The sequence below is a fragment of the Clupea harengus genome, chromosome 8 (assembly GCF_900700415.2).
Source record: "Clupea harengus chromosome 8, Ch_v2.0.2, whole genome shotgun sequence".
Taxonomy (NCBI): domain Eukaryota; kingdom Metazoa; phylum Chordata; class Actinopteri; order Clupeiformes; family Clupeidae; genus Clupea; species Clupea harengus.
Window position 1 is genome coordinate 18,534,569 of NC_045159.1, and position 19,692 is coordinate 18,554,260.

Here is a 19,692-nt window from a genome sequence, read left to right on the forward strand (position 1 = left end):
ACAAAACAGCACAGAAAGAAAATCATACTTTCACATTTGATCTGTGCCTAAGTGTATTCAGAACGAACTAGTCCCCTGGAATCTGTTATAAGATTAAAGCACTGTTTAAAATCTGTTTAGTTACACTGACTGAAAGACAAACAAATAAGACTGGCAACACCTTCATGCTGGAGTGCTCACATTAACACACACAGGTTAAGAGCTTGTCTGTCCAACACCCCAACACACACACACACACACACACACACACACACACACACACACACACACACACACACACACACACACACACACACACACACACACACACACACACACACACACACACACACACACACACACACACACACACACACACACACACTCTGCCTCTCCAACCACCACGTCAACCATCAAAAGAAAGGTCCATTCATACAGAATGAATAGCTGACCAGTCGTCCTTTCACTTTGCACTGAAGCCTCTTCCATTTCGGGGGACGTAAGCTTTTCTTTCTTTGGCCTTGTCATTGTTGACAGAAATTCATTTTACACTGTCGAGAGTGGCTGTAAACAAGCCCGGCTGGGTAACAATTGCTGTGTCAATCCCCGCAGACAGGAAGTGTTTCATCCCATTATATCATGAATACAAACACGATTACAGTAACAAAGGCAGGATTACAGTCACAATGCAGAAAAGGGAAGAAAAGTGACATGCTTTTAAATTGATAAATAAGGAGCAGAAAAGGATGTAGAAAGATATACGCAGGCCCGCTGATACACCCAAGGAGGCTTTTAAAAGTCATTCTGAAATAATGGATATTTCTCTACCCGCTGTTCTTTGTAGACTGAATATTAATATACAACACAATAAATCAAATATAAGGCGATTAAGACTTAGAATTGGATATCTAACCACCTGAGTTTATAATCTTGAACAATAAAAACAGTTCTGTTTACAGCGCACATGCCAGATTTCCCATGCCTATTGCTTTTCCAATACAGGTGCCACTGTGGTTAGTGTTCGTCCTTGTGCATGAATACACAACCTTAGGGATGGGATTCAGACACACTGCCAACAGAGATGAAAGCCATATCTGCCAGCTTCCTCGCTACTGTTGAGACTCGAGCTGTCTATCTATCAGCAACGTATTCAATGTTTTCTTTTTCTTTCTTAGAATTAATTAAATAGAGTTTGGCATGTACAGAGCTCATGCGTTCCTCAAAGAACGAGGTGTCATTTCCTGTATTTACGTTCATCCTTCATGAGAGAGTACTTCTATAAGCACTCCCTTTTCACACGACACTCATATGTACTGTATGCATCTGGCAGTCACTGTCAAAATCTGTGTTTCTTCCACTCTGTGATCATCCAACACCCACCTTAATATTAAGTTTAGCAAAGGGAGCAGTGTAGGCATGTCTATCACATTGTGAACTTGCGAGATTGCTTCTTCTTTTTTTTTTTTTAAACCAGAGGCTTGTGAGGTAATCACAAGTAACCATAGTAACACCAGGCACAAACTGGGAAGTGAGGAGAGACACGCGGCGGCCAGTTTAGTTTCACTGGAACCAGAGAAATATATTGGCCTCGAATCAATGGCCCCTGCCAGGGGACCATTACTCAAGCATCAATTTAAACTAGCCCTGATTATGGTGTACTTCCTCTAGCCCCTAAGGCTGTCTAATCTCACTGAAGAAGGCTCCTGCAAAGAATAGGTCGACTAGACAGACCACTGATATCAACCAAAATACTGTGAAATACCATGGAAAACCACCGTAGTGCCATGCATACAACGTTGCTCTGGTTCATTTTACACTACAAAATAACACAGAAAGAAAACCATTCTTTCAGATCCGATCTGTGTATTCAGAAAGAACAAACAATGAATCCATGTCATCTGTTCTACGATAAAAGCACTTCTGTTTAGTTACTGTGATTGAAAGACTTTGAATAAGACGGGCAAAACCCATATATTGGAGTGCTCATATGAACACACACACACACACACACAGGTTCAGAGCGTCTCTGTCCAACATCCCAACACACACACGTGCACAGCACTACATATTTAGTTGTGTACTAGAATATTTCAAAATGAAGATTAGAATCTCTCTTCAATAATAATCTGCATAAAGACACTATGTGTTTGCACAAGTAACATGTAATTTACTTAATACTGTAAGTTTAGTATTTTGTAGGATACAAGAGTAATTAAGTCAGAATAATGTGGTAAATGAAAGAAACTTGCCATACTCCTAATTATCAGTAACTTCAGCCCTTGTGTTATAATATGGATCAGCGTGCCACTTGTAATATTAATCACAAAGATCATGTTGTTTCATTCTTACCTAGAAATGTGTTAAGGTAACTAATTGGTGTGTAATTAAATTAAAACCCAATTATGTGGACAAAAATAAGAACAGAACAGATGCCACACTGATGCCTCTGTTCTCTTTCCTGTTTCCATTTCATACACCTTCCCCTACCGTGTGTATTTCTTCTCTCTCTCTCTCGGTGAAAATGGAGAGAATGTGATTTGTGCCTGAGGCTGAATAGCATACTTTGAAAACTGATGTTGCAGAATCTCTCATTCTCTCTTTGCCTTTTCCTCCAACTCCTCAGTTTATGCTTGTCACGAATCTAGCCCCTCTCACAGACCTGTGGTATGTGGAACGCTTTTGAATGTTTTTCTACTGTGTCTTGTTTCTCCCCAAGGCAATGTTCCCCTCAGGGACTTTTGGTAAACACATGCAAATATTGTAGGAAAACTAATACACTCACTTCATGACAACCATGCGGGGGAAAAAAGCCTGCTTATCATAATCTTTACTGTACCACTGCAAAAAGAAAAGATCCTTATTGCAAGATGATTTGCGTATGCTTGGCTTCATCTGAATATCAGTAATGACACCCTACTTCATTAGGATGTATTGTTACGCTTTTCTTTAACATCTGGAGGCGGAATCCCTTAAAAACATAGAGATTCTTGTCTTTATCAAGTGCAATATGGTATATTTAGGATGTTCAGCCAACTGTTTCATCGAGTAACAGATACTAGAATGTGTGCCATGTTGAGACTACATACTGTATATGTATATGTATAAGTGTATGTGTATGTGTATATGTGGGTGTGTATGTGTATGTGTGAATGCGTATGTATATGTGTATGTCTATGTGAATGTATGTGTATATGGTTAGCATATGCATCAGCAATTAAACCAGCACTTATATCTTTACATAACAATCAACTTTCACAAATGATTGTATGTCATAGGAAGTATTAGGGCCAAAATAATAAAAATAATCAAATCCAAGGCTGAAACTTTAACATAAGTTCCGAGATAACAGTGACAGTGAGCTACAGTAAACGGCTCCTGGGCCTACTACCACATTTATTAAAAATAATAATAATAATAATAAATAATAATAATAATAATAATAATAAAGGGCAATGCTGTGCTGAGCTGAACTGAACTGTTCTCCCTGATGCACGAGCTCTCAGATTGTTGGCGTGCGATTTAGCATGACCCAGCAGCAGCTGGTTTTCGCACAGATCGCTGCCTAGAAAATGGCGTGCAATTTGAAATTTAATGACCCAAAATCACAATTTCTCCTCAACGAATGAGGGCTGCATCAACCCCATCATGGATCTGGACCACTCTACGCAGTTTTCACTGGGGCATTCACCTTGAACAGTAAATGATGTGCGTCGCATGTAATCTCGCACTGCAACGGTGCAATACTGCAGTTCTTCCTGAGGCCTTTGCACAGGAGTGTCAAACATGTAACGACGACGTCTTTATCTTCACATCCAAGAAGCTCGTCATCCTGCCTCAATATTGTACACAGAGATTCAGAGATTGAAGGCTAGATCCATCTTTTGTCATGTTCATTTAGAAAGCTTTATGGTCATAGATATACCGTTGCATATATCGTTTTTTGTTGGTAGGCTTTTGTCCAGACATAATGCATAAATATGTTTTGTGTCTAATGTCTAAAGCTCTTTATGTTCATAGATATAGTTCTGATATAGGGTACATATGGTATTGATGCAGGGTTGTCATACTGTAATTTTGACAAGATGTTTTATGTTATTTTTCTCTGTGTAATTCTGTCCGTCTCTGAGAAAGATGGAGAGGATGTTTGTGGGGTGGGGTGATCAGATCATGCAGTGCAAAGGTCCATGTCACAGGATAGATACCTGTGCCTCCCTTTCATACTGGCGCTGATCACTGGCCCCAGTCTACCCCTTACTGGTGGGCTGACTGCCAAGCTGGCACATATGCCCCTGAGGACTCTCTCTCTACCAAGCGGGCAAAGGGACAGACGCTGGACAAAGGGACAGACGCTGGACATATCAACAGTGCTCTCTGCTTGAGGATAGACGGCCAAATTGAAGTGAGGAAAATGAAATTGACAAAATCCTCCATTGAAGCAGCAGTTGCATATGAATACAAAAATGGTGGATGATTAGCTCTGGCATTGGAGATGGCTGGTAATCAGCCATTGTAGAAATCAGACCTCAATGTTGGCAGGAGAAAGAAAGTCTGTGCTTATAGTAAAATGCTAACTAAACTAAATTCTGATATTTAAATAGAGGTCTTACTCAATCCACAATCTTGCACCATCCTAAATGCTTAATCCACAGTCTTCCACAATCACTGAGCACCTACTAGATCAGGTAGTCATACTTATTGGGTTGCAGTGAAGACTGTTGCAGGAGTGTACCATTTGGCTGGACTAATGCTTTGCAAAAACCAGCACATCACAACATCCTCCATGAACATAAGTCACTTATAGGACCACAGAGACAGCAGAAGGTCACGCTACGGCTCTCCATGCATTTTGTGTACCACCTGTTCTTCCCCCCAACCCACCAGCAGGAGACACTGTTGCCGTGGCAGGAACATGAACCCCGGTCCAGCCTCACACCCCTGAGCACTGGCAAAAAAAACTCACCCCCTTGCTGCACCCCCTTGCCCCTGGCAGCCTTGCACCCATGAACACTAGCAGCCTTGCACCCATGAACACTAGCAGCCTTGCACCCATGAACACTAGCAGCCTTGCACCCATGAACACTAGCAGCCTTGCACCCATGAACACTAGCAGCCTTGCTACCATGAACACTAGCAGCCTTGCACCCATGAACAATAGCAGCCTTGCTACCATGAACACTAGCAGCCTTGCACCCATGGCAATAAAGCTCCTGACAACCCTAACGACAATACTGCTGAGACCAGAAATCTGGAAATCATTTTTCCAGTTCCCCACTTAAACTCTCAGAAATCATATAATTAACGCAGCACTTTTTTTTTTCCCAGTGTCACTTCATTCAATACAAGATTTTATGAAAGTTAATAAAACTCAATTTAATTATACATTCCTGTGCCTAAAATGATTACAAAATGAATGCATTCCATGACTGGCAGCTGTGTGAAACTGAATGGTCTAAACTTCACTGTTCTTCCTGGTTCTACACCTTCCCCTTGACCCTTGACCCTCAGCCTCCCTGCCAGGGGCTATTTTTCATTTATTTACACGACTTATGAAGAATAAAACACAGCTGATCCGCTCATGTGTAAAATTTCTTCTTTGTTGAACTTTTTCTCACACATATATATATATATTTCTCCTGAGCAGTATGTCCTTGGCTGAATCAGCACTGTCTGAACCACATGCTGAGCAAATAAATAGGATATTTTGCAGAGGGAACAAACAATCTGCTTCAAGCTAAATGGTGACCATGGCAGATGCACCCACACAAGGGGCTGCTGGGTGGCTGTACACACACAGACAAGCAAACACACACACATAGACGGAGAGAGAGAGAGAGAGACTCCAGAAGGTGGAGTGTTTGTGAGGGGGGTATAGTGACCAAAACACACACACACACACACACACACACGCACACACTCTGACACATTCACTAATACACAGAGAGAGAGAAGGAAACAGAGATTGAGTAAGAGAGAAATGGAGAGGGGGGGGGGGGGGGGGGGGGAGAGAAAGAGAGGACGTGGTGGAGTGGTGATCTGTAGTGTCTAGCTGTGGCCAGAGTGAGAGGGTGAAGCTCAAACATGTGGAGTGAGAGCGTGAAGCTCAAACATGAGGAGTGAGAGCGTGAAGCTCAAACATGAGGAGTGAGAGGGTGAAGCTCAAACACGAGGAGTGAAAGGGTGAAGCTCAAACACAAGGAGTGAGAGGGTGAAGCTCAAACACGAGGAGTGAGAGGGTGAAGCTCAAACCTGAGGAGTGAGAGGGTGAAGCTCAAACACGAGGAGTGAGAGGGTGAAGCTCAATCACGAGGAGTGAGAGGGTGAAGCTCAATCACGAGGAGTGAGAGGGTGAAGCTCAAACACGAGGAGTGAGAGGGTGAAGCTCAAACACGAGGAGTGAGAGGGTGAAGCTCAAACACGAGGAGCCCTGTGGGCCATACGGAGGAGTGAGAGGGTGAAGCTCAATCACGAGGAGTGAGAGGGTGAAGCTCAAACACGAGGAGCCCTGTGGGCCATACGGAGGAGTGAGAGGGTGAAGCTCAAACATGAGGAGTGAGAGGGTGAAGCTCAAACACGAGGAGCCCTGTGGGCCATACGGAGGAGGACAGCAGCAGCTCCGAGGCGGAGGCCCGCGAGGCGAGCGGACCGTCCGCCAGCTAGCAGGGCGAAACCATCTGGGCTGCCCGCCCTCCGTGACGAAGGTCACTGACCCGGACGGAGCGGCACGGAAATGCAGAGTTTCTCCCCGAGGGGAGCCCACGGCTGGCCTCTCGCTCACCCTGTCTCCCACTGCCATGGCCATGATGGCATGCTGACACCGAATCAGGTCTGGGTCGGAGGAGCTCCACAGACTGGTGCTATCTGGGCTTGTGCTAGCTTGCCTCTGACACCCTTATACTGTGTATATATAGGAATATGTGCACATCTCTAGAGGATACTGGGATTGTGACTGGCAAAATGTGTCCAGGCTGTTAGCAATGTAAGAAAGCAATTGTGTGTATTGTGCAGTAAGAGGACAACAGGACAGTATTCCTGTAGCTCAGCTGGTAAAGCAAGGTACTAAGAACACCACGACAAGGACTTTGTGGTGATGAACACGTGTATCTGTAGTCTAAGTCACTTGTGTGCTACATGAATAAATGTTAATGAAGGAAAGACCCCTCTTTTAACCAGGGTGCAAGGGCTCCACTCTCTGCACCAGCTTTAACTCCTGACATCTCACTGTTCCCCTCCCACCCCACCCCAAGGCTATACACTGTGCTTTTAAAACAAATGACAAGGGAGAAGACATCTGCCAGTGACCTATAAAGACATAGCCTAACTAATACTTTTGGTAAAATATAACGAAACAGGAAACATAAATTACATATTATTAATGCAATGTCGAACATTTTGCTACTCTCACGAACACCGGTGCCCCGCCCACCTTTTGAGAAACTTTTGGAATACCTGTAGGGGTAGCTTGACGCTGAAGAAGCTGTACTGTGCAAATCCTCCGTTTGAATGGGGCTATGTTCAGTAAGATTGCGCAACACACGAGCGAGTGACCGATTGGCCACCGTTGTTTGACTAGCCCCCCACCATTGTACGCCCATTTCTAACTTTAAACTTTGCTATCCAGAGGGCTACTGAAACAGTTCCACGGGAAAAGAGTGAACTCGTACAACGCAAACGCAGTCTGATACTTAACGATGGGTGAAATAAGTTACAATGCCGAGTTACCCGAACTCACAGAATTTTTCCAATTGGAACCCAGCCTGCGTCAGTTTGAAGGAGACTTCCGTCGCAGGTAACGTGCATATTCTGTAATATAATGCTTGTGTAGTCTACACATGAATACAACAGATAAAACAGGTTTCAGTGTAAGTTCTTACAACTCTCTTACGGTGGTAGACAAGTACACGCATGTGGCATGGCTGTCTACACAAAGAAAACAATGTTGTTTGCATAACGCACAGTACATTGTAAGGAAGAACACGTGGTGATGCAGCAAAGGTGTCAAGGACTGTTTACGTGCGTTCCAAAACGTAGATGGCATGGTTCCTCATAAGTCCTCCGACTCGTGCCCCGGAAATTGTTGTGAAGTGTGACGTCATGAAGGACGGCTCATTTTTTTAAATTGCTGCCAGAGGAGAGAGGACAGAGGACCTGTGCGTGAAACACAAGAGCATCCTGTTCAGAAGTCTTTTTAGAGATGTGTCTTATGTCTGTGGTTACAAGGCGTGATGTGTCTGTTTGGAGCCCATAGACAAAGATTTCAGAATTCGTGAGGTATAGCCCAAGGTGAAATATCCCCTCTCCTTTCTTCCTGTACTTTCTTCATGTTTGTCAACCTACTATTTAGATAAAACGTAAAGGTTGATGAACGAAAAGAAATGATCAGTGAAACAGATCGGAGAGAAGATCTTCATATTGTTTATTTGGCTTCAAGCTTTTCATTTTGAAGCATGACAAGCAGGAAGCACTCACAGGAGAACTCATAACTCAGCGGGACAACAACAGGGGAGATCATCATTCACACTGACAACACATTAACAGTAGACAGCTAATCGCTAGACAAACACGGCATAAAACAGCATAAACACAGACAAAAAGGACATAGACACAAAAGGGATATCTAACCTGAAACGCTAATGCTAAAACAAGAACAACAACACACTGTCCAATGGGGTGGGGGGTGGGGTTGTGGGGCCTTTGGAGATCATCTTGTCCCCGGGACCGAGCAAGACACACGGTTGGCCTGTCCTCACACAACAGAGCTCATGCAAGCGTTGCCTGTCCAATAGTTTCACCAGAATCGAGGCTCTTCATTTTAACATTTTGAATTATAAGGTGGTGGTAAAGCTGTTAGTAGTTTTGTATTTGGGTACCTAATGACTGAATATTCACACTTTTCAGAATGTACTTATTTTTTCATTTTTTTGTCAATATATTCACCCAGTAGGCTATTAGTTCACCACTAGTTCGTTTATCAGTTCATGCACACTGGAGGCCACGGAAGGTAGATATTGATGTAAACATCTCTAATAAAATATTCTTGAACCATATTAAAACTTATTTTAGAGAATCCATTGACCTACATTAAACATCTAACCATAAGTCCTGCTTAAAAAAACCAATAAAGTGCTCCTGAAGCCCCATCTCTCTGGCGTGTCCCTGTATGGTGACTGTCTTAACTAATACACGGAAGACTGAAGAGTTGTCTCCGGTCTTTTCTTTGAGCCCTGCAGTTGGCATACATGCAGATGTTGCCTGGTGCCCGTGCCGCAGTTCAGTCTGACGGCTGATTAACAGCCTTGTGTGGAGGTGGGCGAGCGCGGAGAATGTGGAACTGTCACATGCCTTCGCCAGATCCATTCGGCAGAACTCTGCTAATTGGGCTGAGAAAAGTGTTAGCGCCGGGAAGTCTCACTCCTGAAGACAGTGCTCAGGCTTGGCAGGACTCCCACACGCCACAGACAGGCATTCCTGCGATGTCTTGTTAGAAGAGCCTTGATGTCAGGCTTTGTGTTAAAGAGCTGCAGCTATGCTGAGGTGGTGAGATGTCTTGCAGGAGATAAAGAAACCTGGGAGGTAGGCGAGAGATCGAGTGGAGAGTGAGGTATTGTCAGCAAAATGTCTCTGGCATCATCTATGACATTTCTTAAAGTTCTGTTAATGGTCCAACTTAAACCCAAAGAAACACTCTTCCTGTGTCTTTAGCACTCAGGGGTCACCATATCCGCAGATCCAAACCGCATCAGAAACACCCCCAGAAACCTTGAACGGTCTACTTTTATATTATTATTTTATTATATTATATTATATAGAAATATATATACCACATATCTAATATACTTTTTATAACTCGTATAACATATATACACATACAAGACAGAAGTAAAAACAATTCTGTTTAAGGCATGTGTTCAATCCAATAAAATGTTTCTCTTCTGAAAATGTAAGGTTATTTCTTTATAGGCTATTTCTCATCAAACTATGACAATGTATACAAAATAAAATGTCTAATATGACAAGTACATCTTTTGTCAAGCATCATTTGAATTAATTCAATTCAACTTCAGATTGTTATGCACGGTTTCAAATTACCCGCATCAATTTTCTGACACTCAAGAATTTGCCAGAAAAGCCTTGTTATGGAGTATTTGCCCTGATGAATCAATTTTGGAGGACCTTAAGAGGGCAATCATTCCTGGTTGAGGATCGTGTTTTGCAGGGAGTGCTCTACATCTCTGTAGTAGGCACAACCGTGGCCTGGTAGTGCCTCGTTTTCTATTACAGTCTTGCACAAAGGGCAGAGAAAACAAAATAATTTCATGCTTGCACAGGTTTTGGCAACCAAAATACCAACAGTTTAGCAGATGTTATACACACAAATGATCTGTTTGTTTATCTGCCATAGAAAAATCATGATGAAATTAGCACAAAATGGTCTTATTGTGAACTATTATAAAATTGTCTGTTATTCAGCTTGGACATGGCAAGCCATAACATATCTTCATATTCATACAATATTTCTTATGTTTGCATTATCTTCATTTTGTACTAAAATAATATTTGGAGGGTGGGGGCTTGGGAGGTTCATTGCCCTCCTAATATGACATCCTAATATGTCTCTGGCTCCACACGTCTGCATGATGTTTTTAAGCAAGACACTGAACGTCTGAGAAGTGCATTGTGTTATGTCTTGGTATAAAATGCGGCGTATAAATAAAGTTTTATTTGATTTGATTTGAACTCAAACTGTTCTCGGTGCTTGAACATAAAGCTTGATGTGCTAGCCTGCAGTACATGTGAGGCATTAACTGTAAAGCACGTTTATTCTATCCATCAATCAACTTAATGAGATTTCTGTTTTTTATAGTGCCTGACCTTCACTATTTATTTGAGGCCTGTGTGTATAGTCAGTTATTGTTTCCAGGTAGTTTCATGAAATGACCGCATTAAAGTAAACCCAACAAGCCACCTGCAGAGGAGGCAATGAATAATTTCCCATAGAAAATCAGATTGTATTCACATGTTTATGACGTTTTCTTTACGGCGGAATTACCATTTCCATTTTTATTGGTACCTTGAAGGGATTTTTTTGGTCCGCATGATTGCTCACAAGGGTCGTGTAAACAGAAGTGTATGGGGGATCTGCTTCATATGACCCACATATGTACCCGTGAACATCCCCACTGTGCTGAGTGCCTGTACTGCTCAAGGTGAGCTGACTGAAGGGGTTTATCACCCCAGGATAATATCACCGCTTAAAGAAAATTGTCAGTGGAAAACAACTGCCGCAGGAGATGGGCAGTTGACGATACAGAGTTTTACGAATGCAGTAAGAGTTTAGGGCAGTCACATAACAACATATATGATTATAGAACAACTGGATGGATTGAACTGGATTGATTGAACTGAACGGATTGGCTATTGGTACTGCTGTTACTGTGTAAGATCACTATATCTCTGACATAAGGAGAGAATAGTAGCAATATTTTTCTTTCACCTGAAGACAAACCGTGACCAAAAAAGAGAGGGGAGAGAGTAGGCTGTTTCATTCGGTAGTCAAATTTAGCCAGGTATAAATCACACATTGCATTATGGGACAAGTGTGAAATGTACTCTTTTTCTAGCCCATTAGACCACAGCCCGGAGAGAGAGGAGTTGGAGTTTAAACCTACATGGTCCATTGGTCAGCTTCAAACACAAACTATAACACATATCAGATAGAAACAATTATAAGTTGAAACTCTGTTTAACCCTTTTCATCTGTTTAAGCTGTTTTTTCATCTGTTTAAGCCGTTAAAAGTAATTGAATGTAATAAGTTACATTACTTTACTGAAGCAATTAAAATTGCTACATTACTTATTACATTTTTAACAGGGTAATTAGTAATCTGTATTAGTAATTAGTAATCACATTTCAAAGTGACCTTTGGAACCCTGCTGGTTAGGATTTGGTCATGATCCATGCTAACGCCAGCTGCTGTCTAGGTTGCCCAGTGCTAACATGCTAACAGGCTTTACCCAGAGCCCTGAAATGGGAATGGAAATAACACTTTCTGCAGTCATGACCTCTTATAACAATGCAATACTGCGCAGTGCTCAAGGCACTGGAGTGAACAATTTCCTCTGCGTGGCATATCCCTTTGTCAACCCCAGCAGACAGGATCTGTTCAGCCCAGGAAAGCCTCAGAGAGACGTTTTAATTAAAGCACAGGGCATGCAGAATTGCTTCTCGTTTACTTGCTCCACTTGTAAGACATTATAGGTCTGGTATGGACACTGCACACACACACACACACACACACACACACACACACACACACACACACACACACACACACACACACACACACACACACACAGCTGACTTAAAAAATATTATTTCATTTTTTTTATGAAATGCACTCTGAAGGCAGTGGGTGGTGGGGCTTTGTTGTTCAATGACAGATTTGAAATTGTATAGGTAACAAAAGTTGTGATGAAAGAGTGATGAAACTTTGTGAGAAACTATGTTTATCAATGTGCTATTTTACATAAGGCCGCTTGGCAAGAATAGAGCAGGATGCAAAGCAACATCAGTAGACTTTAACAAGATAGTCTCACTATTAAACAAATGAGCCCGTTACTTAGATAAAAGTTATTTTGGTAGAACAGGCAATGTTGAAGAGACGGCCTGACCAATTGACCAATGTACTTTACAGTCCCCAAGATGCTGTTAGTGTCTTGTGTAGACTTGAATATTGTATTCGAATATAATGTGAATCCTAAGACCTCGAGCCATCTGTTGGTAATGGCCCCACAGGTCCTGTGTGTGCCCTACTCTCTCATTAAAGTTCTTATTTTGTCACAAATAACCAGATGTTAGGGATATATCAACATGAATGTCAGGACACAGCCATGGTGAGATATGGACTATCTGGGGGAGGAAATGACACGTACTGCAGAAGACACATCCAGTTCCATAAGAAGATCTCCCAGACACCCAGTGTATGACTAAGTTTAGGCAACTGATTGTTGTGGAAGGCAGTTTAGGAAGACGATGGTGGGTATAGTGGGATTGTGAAACGGCAATAGTTTCTCAGACATGGCCATTACAGTCATATTTACAGCACAGGATAGTGTTCATATAGAGGAGTTTGTTTGTTTTGTGAGAAGGTGAGTCATCGCAGCCTGAAGCGATCAATGCAAGAGACGGAAGTGTGTTGACATCACAACTCACAGCAAATAAACTGCCTCTCTGCCCCTCCCCCCTGCCCACTCTCTGCCCCCCCCCACTCTCTCTCTTTCCCTGCATCTCTTTCATTCTCTCTCTCCCTCTCTCTTTTTCTCCCTTTCTCTCTTTCACTCACTCTCTGTATCTCCTTCTTTCACTCTGTCGTCAGCCCACAGTAACACAGAGATCCATGTGTAATGTTAAAACACTGAAAGGGACGACACATACTCCAGAGTGATGAGCTATTGTTAGGAAGTTCACTTTTGAAATGTAATAGGTTACAGATTACTAGTTACCCTGTTAGAAATGTAATGTAATTATTTTAATTACTTCAGCAAAGTAATGTAACTTATTACATTTTATTACTTTCTATTATTTTTTGATTGGCAGACGAGAGGCGGTGCAAATTCAAACAAAAGAACCAATAAAAAACAACGCTCAACTTTAGCGCATACTGCCAAATGAGTGGAGCCTGTCTAGACAGCGAAAGAGAACGAATGTTATAATGTATTAAAATTAATTAGGATTCCTCCATCAGGAGGAAACCTATTGTTATTGTAGGCTTTATTATTCTTGTACCATGGGAGTCAATGGCAGCCCCTAGAACCGTATGGTAACTTTTTCTGAAATTTGGCACACTCATTAAGGACAGTCCCTTCTTTACTCACACCAAGTTTCATGTCTCCCACTAGACCACACTAGCGCCACCAACGGGTCAAAGTTGGACTTTTGTTAACACTGTAACTTTTGAACCGTTTGACCGATTTTCTAAAATGAGGTACCATTGGATTCCTTGGCTCAAGACGAATTCAACATTCAATGGCGCCAATTTTCGGTTGTGTAGATTTTCTGTTATTCCCGGTTTTATCAAAAAACCTTTGAAAGCCTACTCCTCCTACAATTTTGATCAAATCTTCTTCAAAATCACCAGAGATGATCTTCAGACCAAGCATTACAAAATGTATTCATAGAATTTTGATCCTCACAACCGTCTGTCCGGTATAGCCACTCAAATTCAGCAGAAAAGCCGCCAAACAGGAAGTGAAGTAATATCAAAGCAAAACTTTGAGATATAAACCTGGGTGACATTGGTACAGGGGTAGAGAAGTCGTTTAATACTCAGAAGGTTGTTAGTTCAATTCCCTGTCAAAGCGTCCTTTAGCAAGACACTTCTTTCTTCACTCTTCTTTCCTCTATTCTTTCCTTCTTCCACTCTTCTTTCCTTCTTTTACTCTTCTTTCCAAAATTGTAAAGAATATACATTTTCCCCTGGTTTCGCATTCTTAGGAGGAATCCGCATCGCTGCTTGCAGCTATATTTTATTTTCTTATTTAATTTCATGTAACTAGTTACTCCCCAACCCTGAGTATGAAGGTATGACAACTAATGTTGGCAAGATGAAGCTTCATGGAGCCAAATGTGATGACAAGTGGTTAATTTCTCAAGGCTTTGAATGCACTCTAGGGACACCTGCTGGTTAGTGGAAATACGCTATGAGAAATATTCTCTGAATATTCTCTGACAGCGCTGAGTTGTGCGGTAGCCTATAGGTTAGCAAAGGCCTGATGCAATAACACATGAAAGTCTTGTCAAATAAAGAAATAGTTAATTTTAAGTATTTATGGTCAGTGTTATTTTGTACTGAAATTGAAACTGTTCACGTGGTCTTCGTTTTAGTCTTTGGCAATGCCTGCCTTTAGCCTATAATACACTTTGTCATGTGATTAAATAAAATGTAAATGATTTGATCAGTAAGTGTGCATCTGGGTAGTGTCAGCCATTTTGACATCGAAGGAGTGGAAAACATGTGATGTAACATGACATGAAAAATGATCAATAACAACATGAAGTAACAACCTAATAATTAGGCTTATGTTCTATTTCATCGAAATCGTAGCCTACAAGCTGGATAAAACAAATCAGAGTTCTCTGCACATTGCAGTATTTAGTCTTACTTTGACCCAAGTCTCTTGCAAACCACCAACACACCTCACATGTTTTCACCGTTAACTCTTTCACCTCTGTTTGCCTATTACATGTGGCAGGAAAGCTAATACAGAGATTCATAGACTCCACATTTTAGGACTATTAATAACTTCCAAATGATATCAAATATGCTGCTTTTCCATTTTGTTCATATGCATTTGGGTATTTTGTGTGAATTTTCCATGTTAAATAAATGTAATTTTTTTAACCCTTTACCCTCAGTTGTCCTTTTGCTTTATGTGTTTTCTCTCCCCAAAACCGCTAGGCTAGTCTTCCACTAAATCCGGGTAGCATTGTAGAGATTCTCCAACTTAACCTTATCTCTATGGTGATCTGGTTGCTTGGTTACCAAGGCTCAACACTCATAAGGGAAATCATCTCAGCAGGCTTTAGATGATACCAATACTTAAAGCAGTTCTGTTCCAGAGTTCTGTTCCAGAACTAGCAAGCCAACTACCTAAAAGGCATGCAAAAACCTTGCAAACACCACCAACAGCCCAGTTGACACTGATAGAAGCTTGCCAACACACTAACTCGTGTCTGTTGGCAGTATAGCTGGCAATGTCATGCTGTGAAAGCTTTTCTTCCATTTTTGAAGGGTATTCCAGCCCGGTACACAGAACTACATAGGGCATATCCTGGATGGCTAGTGGGAAAGACATAAGTGTTTATCTGTCCTTCACATGACCATATGCTATCAAAATGAATTTGAGGATGGTACCAAAACTAGTTGCCTAAAAAAAACATACCTCAAATTGTTGCATAGTGTTTCTTTAAAGTTGTATGTCAACATAAACAAACAAATATAATCTATACTGGTCAACAAACAGAATAACAGTTGCTTAGGTAGATGGTTTGAAATCCAAATAAAACCTCAGTAAGTCCTCAGCATATGAACTGGAAGTGTGAGCCCCTGTGAAATGGTTTAATACCACTGGTTTCAAGGGGCAAAGTCACCAGGGTCGTGGTCAAGGTGATAGCTTACAAGAATGAATTTAGACCTTAGAACTTAGCCAGTTCTTTCAAGAGGCGTCACCAGCTGGACGACCTACTCTTAGGGGTGTGTTATTTCCATACACTTACACGTGCTCTGCTGCCTGAGGACATTCCTTGCTCCTCTGTTGAAATATCATGAACCTTTTCTATTTCAGGATAGCCTGATCAACAGCGGGTACCCCCCACCCCCTGAATACACACACACACACACACACACACACACATACACATACACACACACACACACACACTCTCTCTCTCTCTCTCTCTCTCTCTCTCTCTCTCTCTCTCAAACATGCCTAAAGATAAAAGGTCAACATGTGTCACATGAACACTTTGTACTTTTTCGCCATGTGTGTCAATTCAGTCTCATATGATTGACAGAGATTCTCGAGTACACAAATTGACAGTTTGTGCTTCAATCCCAAAACTGCCCTTTCATTCATAATGAAGCTTATTTGGAGTGAAATAAGACACTGGGCTTTACTGTTGCTTGTCACTTTCTCCCATTCATCACTTCATAGCTTCTACACATTGCAAATTATGTTTGTCTGTTTATGAACATAATACACAGCTTATCACACAGCTTAGTGGGCAGTTTAGAGTCCATTGACTGTTTGTTTGTCAACATCTCACAATTTAGATATTTGTTTTGGTAATGCAGTAATGAGTTTCTGTCTTTTCTATCGGTCTGTCTCTTCTGTCTCTCTGGTGTGACTGCAGGTACAGGCTGTTTGAAGAGCGCCTGTCCCAGGTGGAGCGGACGGAGGGAGACTTTGATAATTTCACGAAGAGCTACCAGTCGTACGGCGCGCAGCGGCAGCCCAACAACGGCATGTTCTTCAGGGAATGGGCACCGGGGGCCAAGGAACTCTACCTGACTGGAGACTTCAGTAAGGGGCCCACTCACGTCTGCCACCGCGCCTCTGTTACAGATACATGCACGGAGACACACATATGCACACATGCGTATGTTCTCTCCACACACACGTGCAAGCACACGCGCACATACACGTACACACACATGCACACACACACACACGCGCACACACACACACACACACGCGCGCATACACGCACACACACGCACACACACGCACATACAGGTACACACACAAAAACACACGGGAGATACACAGGTAAACACTCACTCACATGTACAAGCAGACACACACACACATATACACACACACATACACACACACACACACACACACACACATACATACATACATACATACATACATACACACACACATACACACATACATACATACATACATACATACATACAGAAGCAGACACACATTCATGCTCTCTCACAACCCCCAACACACAGACACACACACCAACTGTCTTTCTCTTTTTCTCTTTTGAACCCCCCCACAGATTCTCTCTCTGACACTGCAAATTACCCCTCCCTCAAGTGGCCCCTGCGCCCTGCCTCGTGTGTTCTGTTTGTCTTTAACTCAGTGGGGATCAGTGAGGGTGATGACACAGCCACACCAGCACCCTGGGCTTGTTATTACAGTGCAGTGGAGATCTCTCCATCTCCGTCTCCGTCTCTCTCTCTCCCTCTCCCTCTCTCTCTCTTTCTCTGTTTCTCCCTCTCTCTCCATACCTCTCTTCCTGTCTTTATCGCTCTGTCTGACTGTCTTTCTCTGCCTCCCCCCTCTCTCCTTCTCTCTCTCTTACTCTGTTTCTCCCTCTCTCTCCATACCTCTCTCCCCCTCTCTCTGTCTTTATCTCTCTGTCTGTCTTTCTCTGCCTCCCCCCCCCTCTCCTTCTCTCTCTTTCTCTGTCGCTCTCTCTCTCTCTCTCTCTCTAGTCTGTGCACCCTAAGACCCCCACGGGGATCTAATTGCGCTTTCCCAGAGAGCCGCGGTGCCACACAGTGCATTTGAAGGAGGCCGCATGTACTGAGTGGGAAGCAGTGGGGGAAGCGTCCCTTTAGAGCCCAACTCTTACACTCGCTGTTTTGATTGAAGAAAAAAGCTGTGGCTCTGCTGCAAAGCATGATGGTCTAGCCCGACAGAAGTGCAGAACCTTTACAGCTACTGTGCACTCAGTGTGACCGAGCTCATAGCCCTTTGCTCGTTTTAAGCTGCACCTTTTAAATGCGTCTTGTAACTTACAGCCGTAAAGGAAACCGTCCCTGCTTCCATCAGTGTTAGCTGTCTATTATAGTTTTTTTGACTGTTGTGAAAGCACAGTCTTCACTACTGCTGAAATTATGTTACGTGAGTGAGATAATATGGATGGTTTTATAGTTGTATAGTTATATTTTGTGTGTTTTTTGGAAGCGCTCTTATGCTCTTACTGAATTTGAGTTTTACTGATTTGCCCTTTCTTTGGGTCGTCTGCTTAAAGACCCTTGAAAAGGTTTCAGCAATCTCAGTCGTCCGTATTTTCTATCTGTGTCCCAGACTGTTATTCATGACCACGTATATATATTTGATTTTCTGTCCACAATGTAACAGGTGCACTTGAAGGCCACAGCTTGTCTGGTATTATCCTATTTAAGGTATTAGCTCACTGCTGTGGAATTGAATGAAAAGAAAAGATCACTGGCTGCTGGTCTATGCTACGCTGCTGGCAAGACGTGCTCCCCTGAAATGGAAGGGATCCACACCTCACCATCCAACACACTCCTACTCGCTCAGGCAGTCACACCATTCCCCAAATTGGAAGAAAATAGGATATGGGACTGATGGATCAGTCTCAAAAAAAAAAAAAAAAAAAAAGCGCCTGGCAAACGATATATGGCGTGGAGATAGGTGTGGAGATATGTGAGCAGACTGTGTTGTGTCTGTCGTGATGCATCGCTCGACACACCGGCCAGTCAGATGTAGGTCGTTACTAATTAGTATTTTTATTTCTGTCTTCTGTAGATCCTTGTGTACTTTCCATTGTTTTTTGGACACTTACAACGTCTGTATATTACTGTATGGACAAAAAGAGTGCATTATTTATATACTACTTACCTAACTAACGTGACTACTAACGTAACTAATGTGATTTATATTCCCTGTCACGTAAGCTTGCAGGCAGCATTTTCGGTGTAATACCAGAATCCTGAGGTTGTTGTTACTCAGACCTGGGAATTGGGTGGAAATGCGGTTTACCAAACCAACCGCCGTCTGAAAGTCTTGGTCATTATCTGTTTGTCCATTACCCTGCCTACATCCATATACCCACCTGCCCCTTCCTTCCCCTCGGGATCCTATTTCATATTCTCTCCTCTTTTCTGGTAATCCCTTGCTTTTTAAATTGTCTCCACCGCAGACAACCAGCAGCAATGTCAAGGCAAATCCCAACCTCTAATTCACTGAGCTATTGCATTTTGACACTGCTCATAGTATTCCATTTCAATTTCACAGAGACTGGTGGGGTTGGGGGGGTGGCAGAGAGGGAGAGGGAGGGAGGGAGAGAGAGAGAGAGGGAAAGAGAGAACCCCAGGAGTCAACTCTGGTTGCTGTCAGTGTGGGGCAGGTGTGGATGCATAATGCGATGTCTCCTCCATATTT

At 42.5% G+C, this 19,692-nt stretch overlaps 1 protein-coding gene across 1 annotated transcript in view; it reads left to right on the forward strand.

The window, feature by feature from the left end:
- The first annotated feature begins 7,440 nt into the window (after positions 1–7,440).
- The window catches only part of gbe1a (glucan (1,4-alpha-), branching enzyme 1a), a 49,159-nt gene continuing 36,907 nt past the window's right edge, over positions 7,441–19,692 (forward strand). The window contains exons 1-2 of the mRNA XM_031572204.2: positions 7,441–7,765; positions 16,889–17,058. Coding sequence (XP_031428064.1) covers positions 7,668–7,765; positions 16,889–17,058 — 268 coding nt within the window. The 5' untranslated portion in view covers positions 7,441–7,667. The remainder of the gene's footprint in view (positions 7,766–16,888; positions 17,059–19,692) is intronic.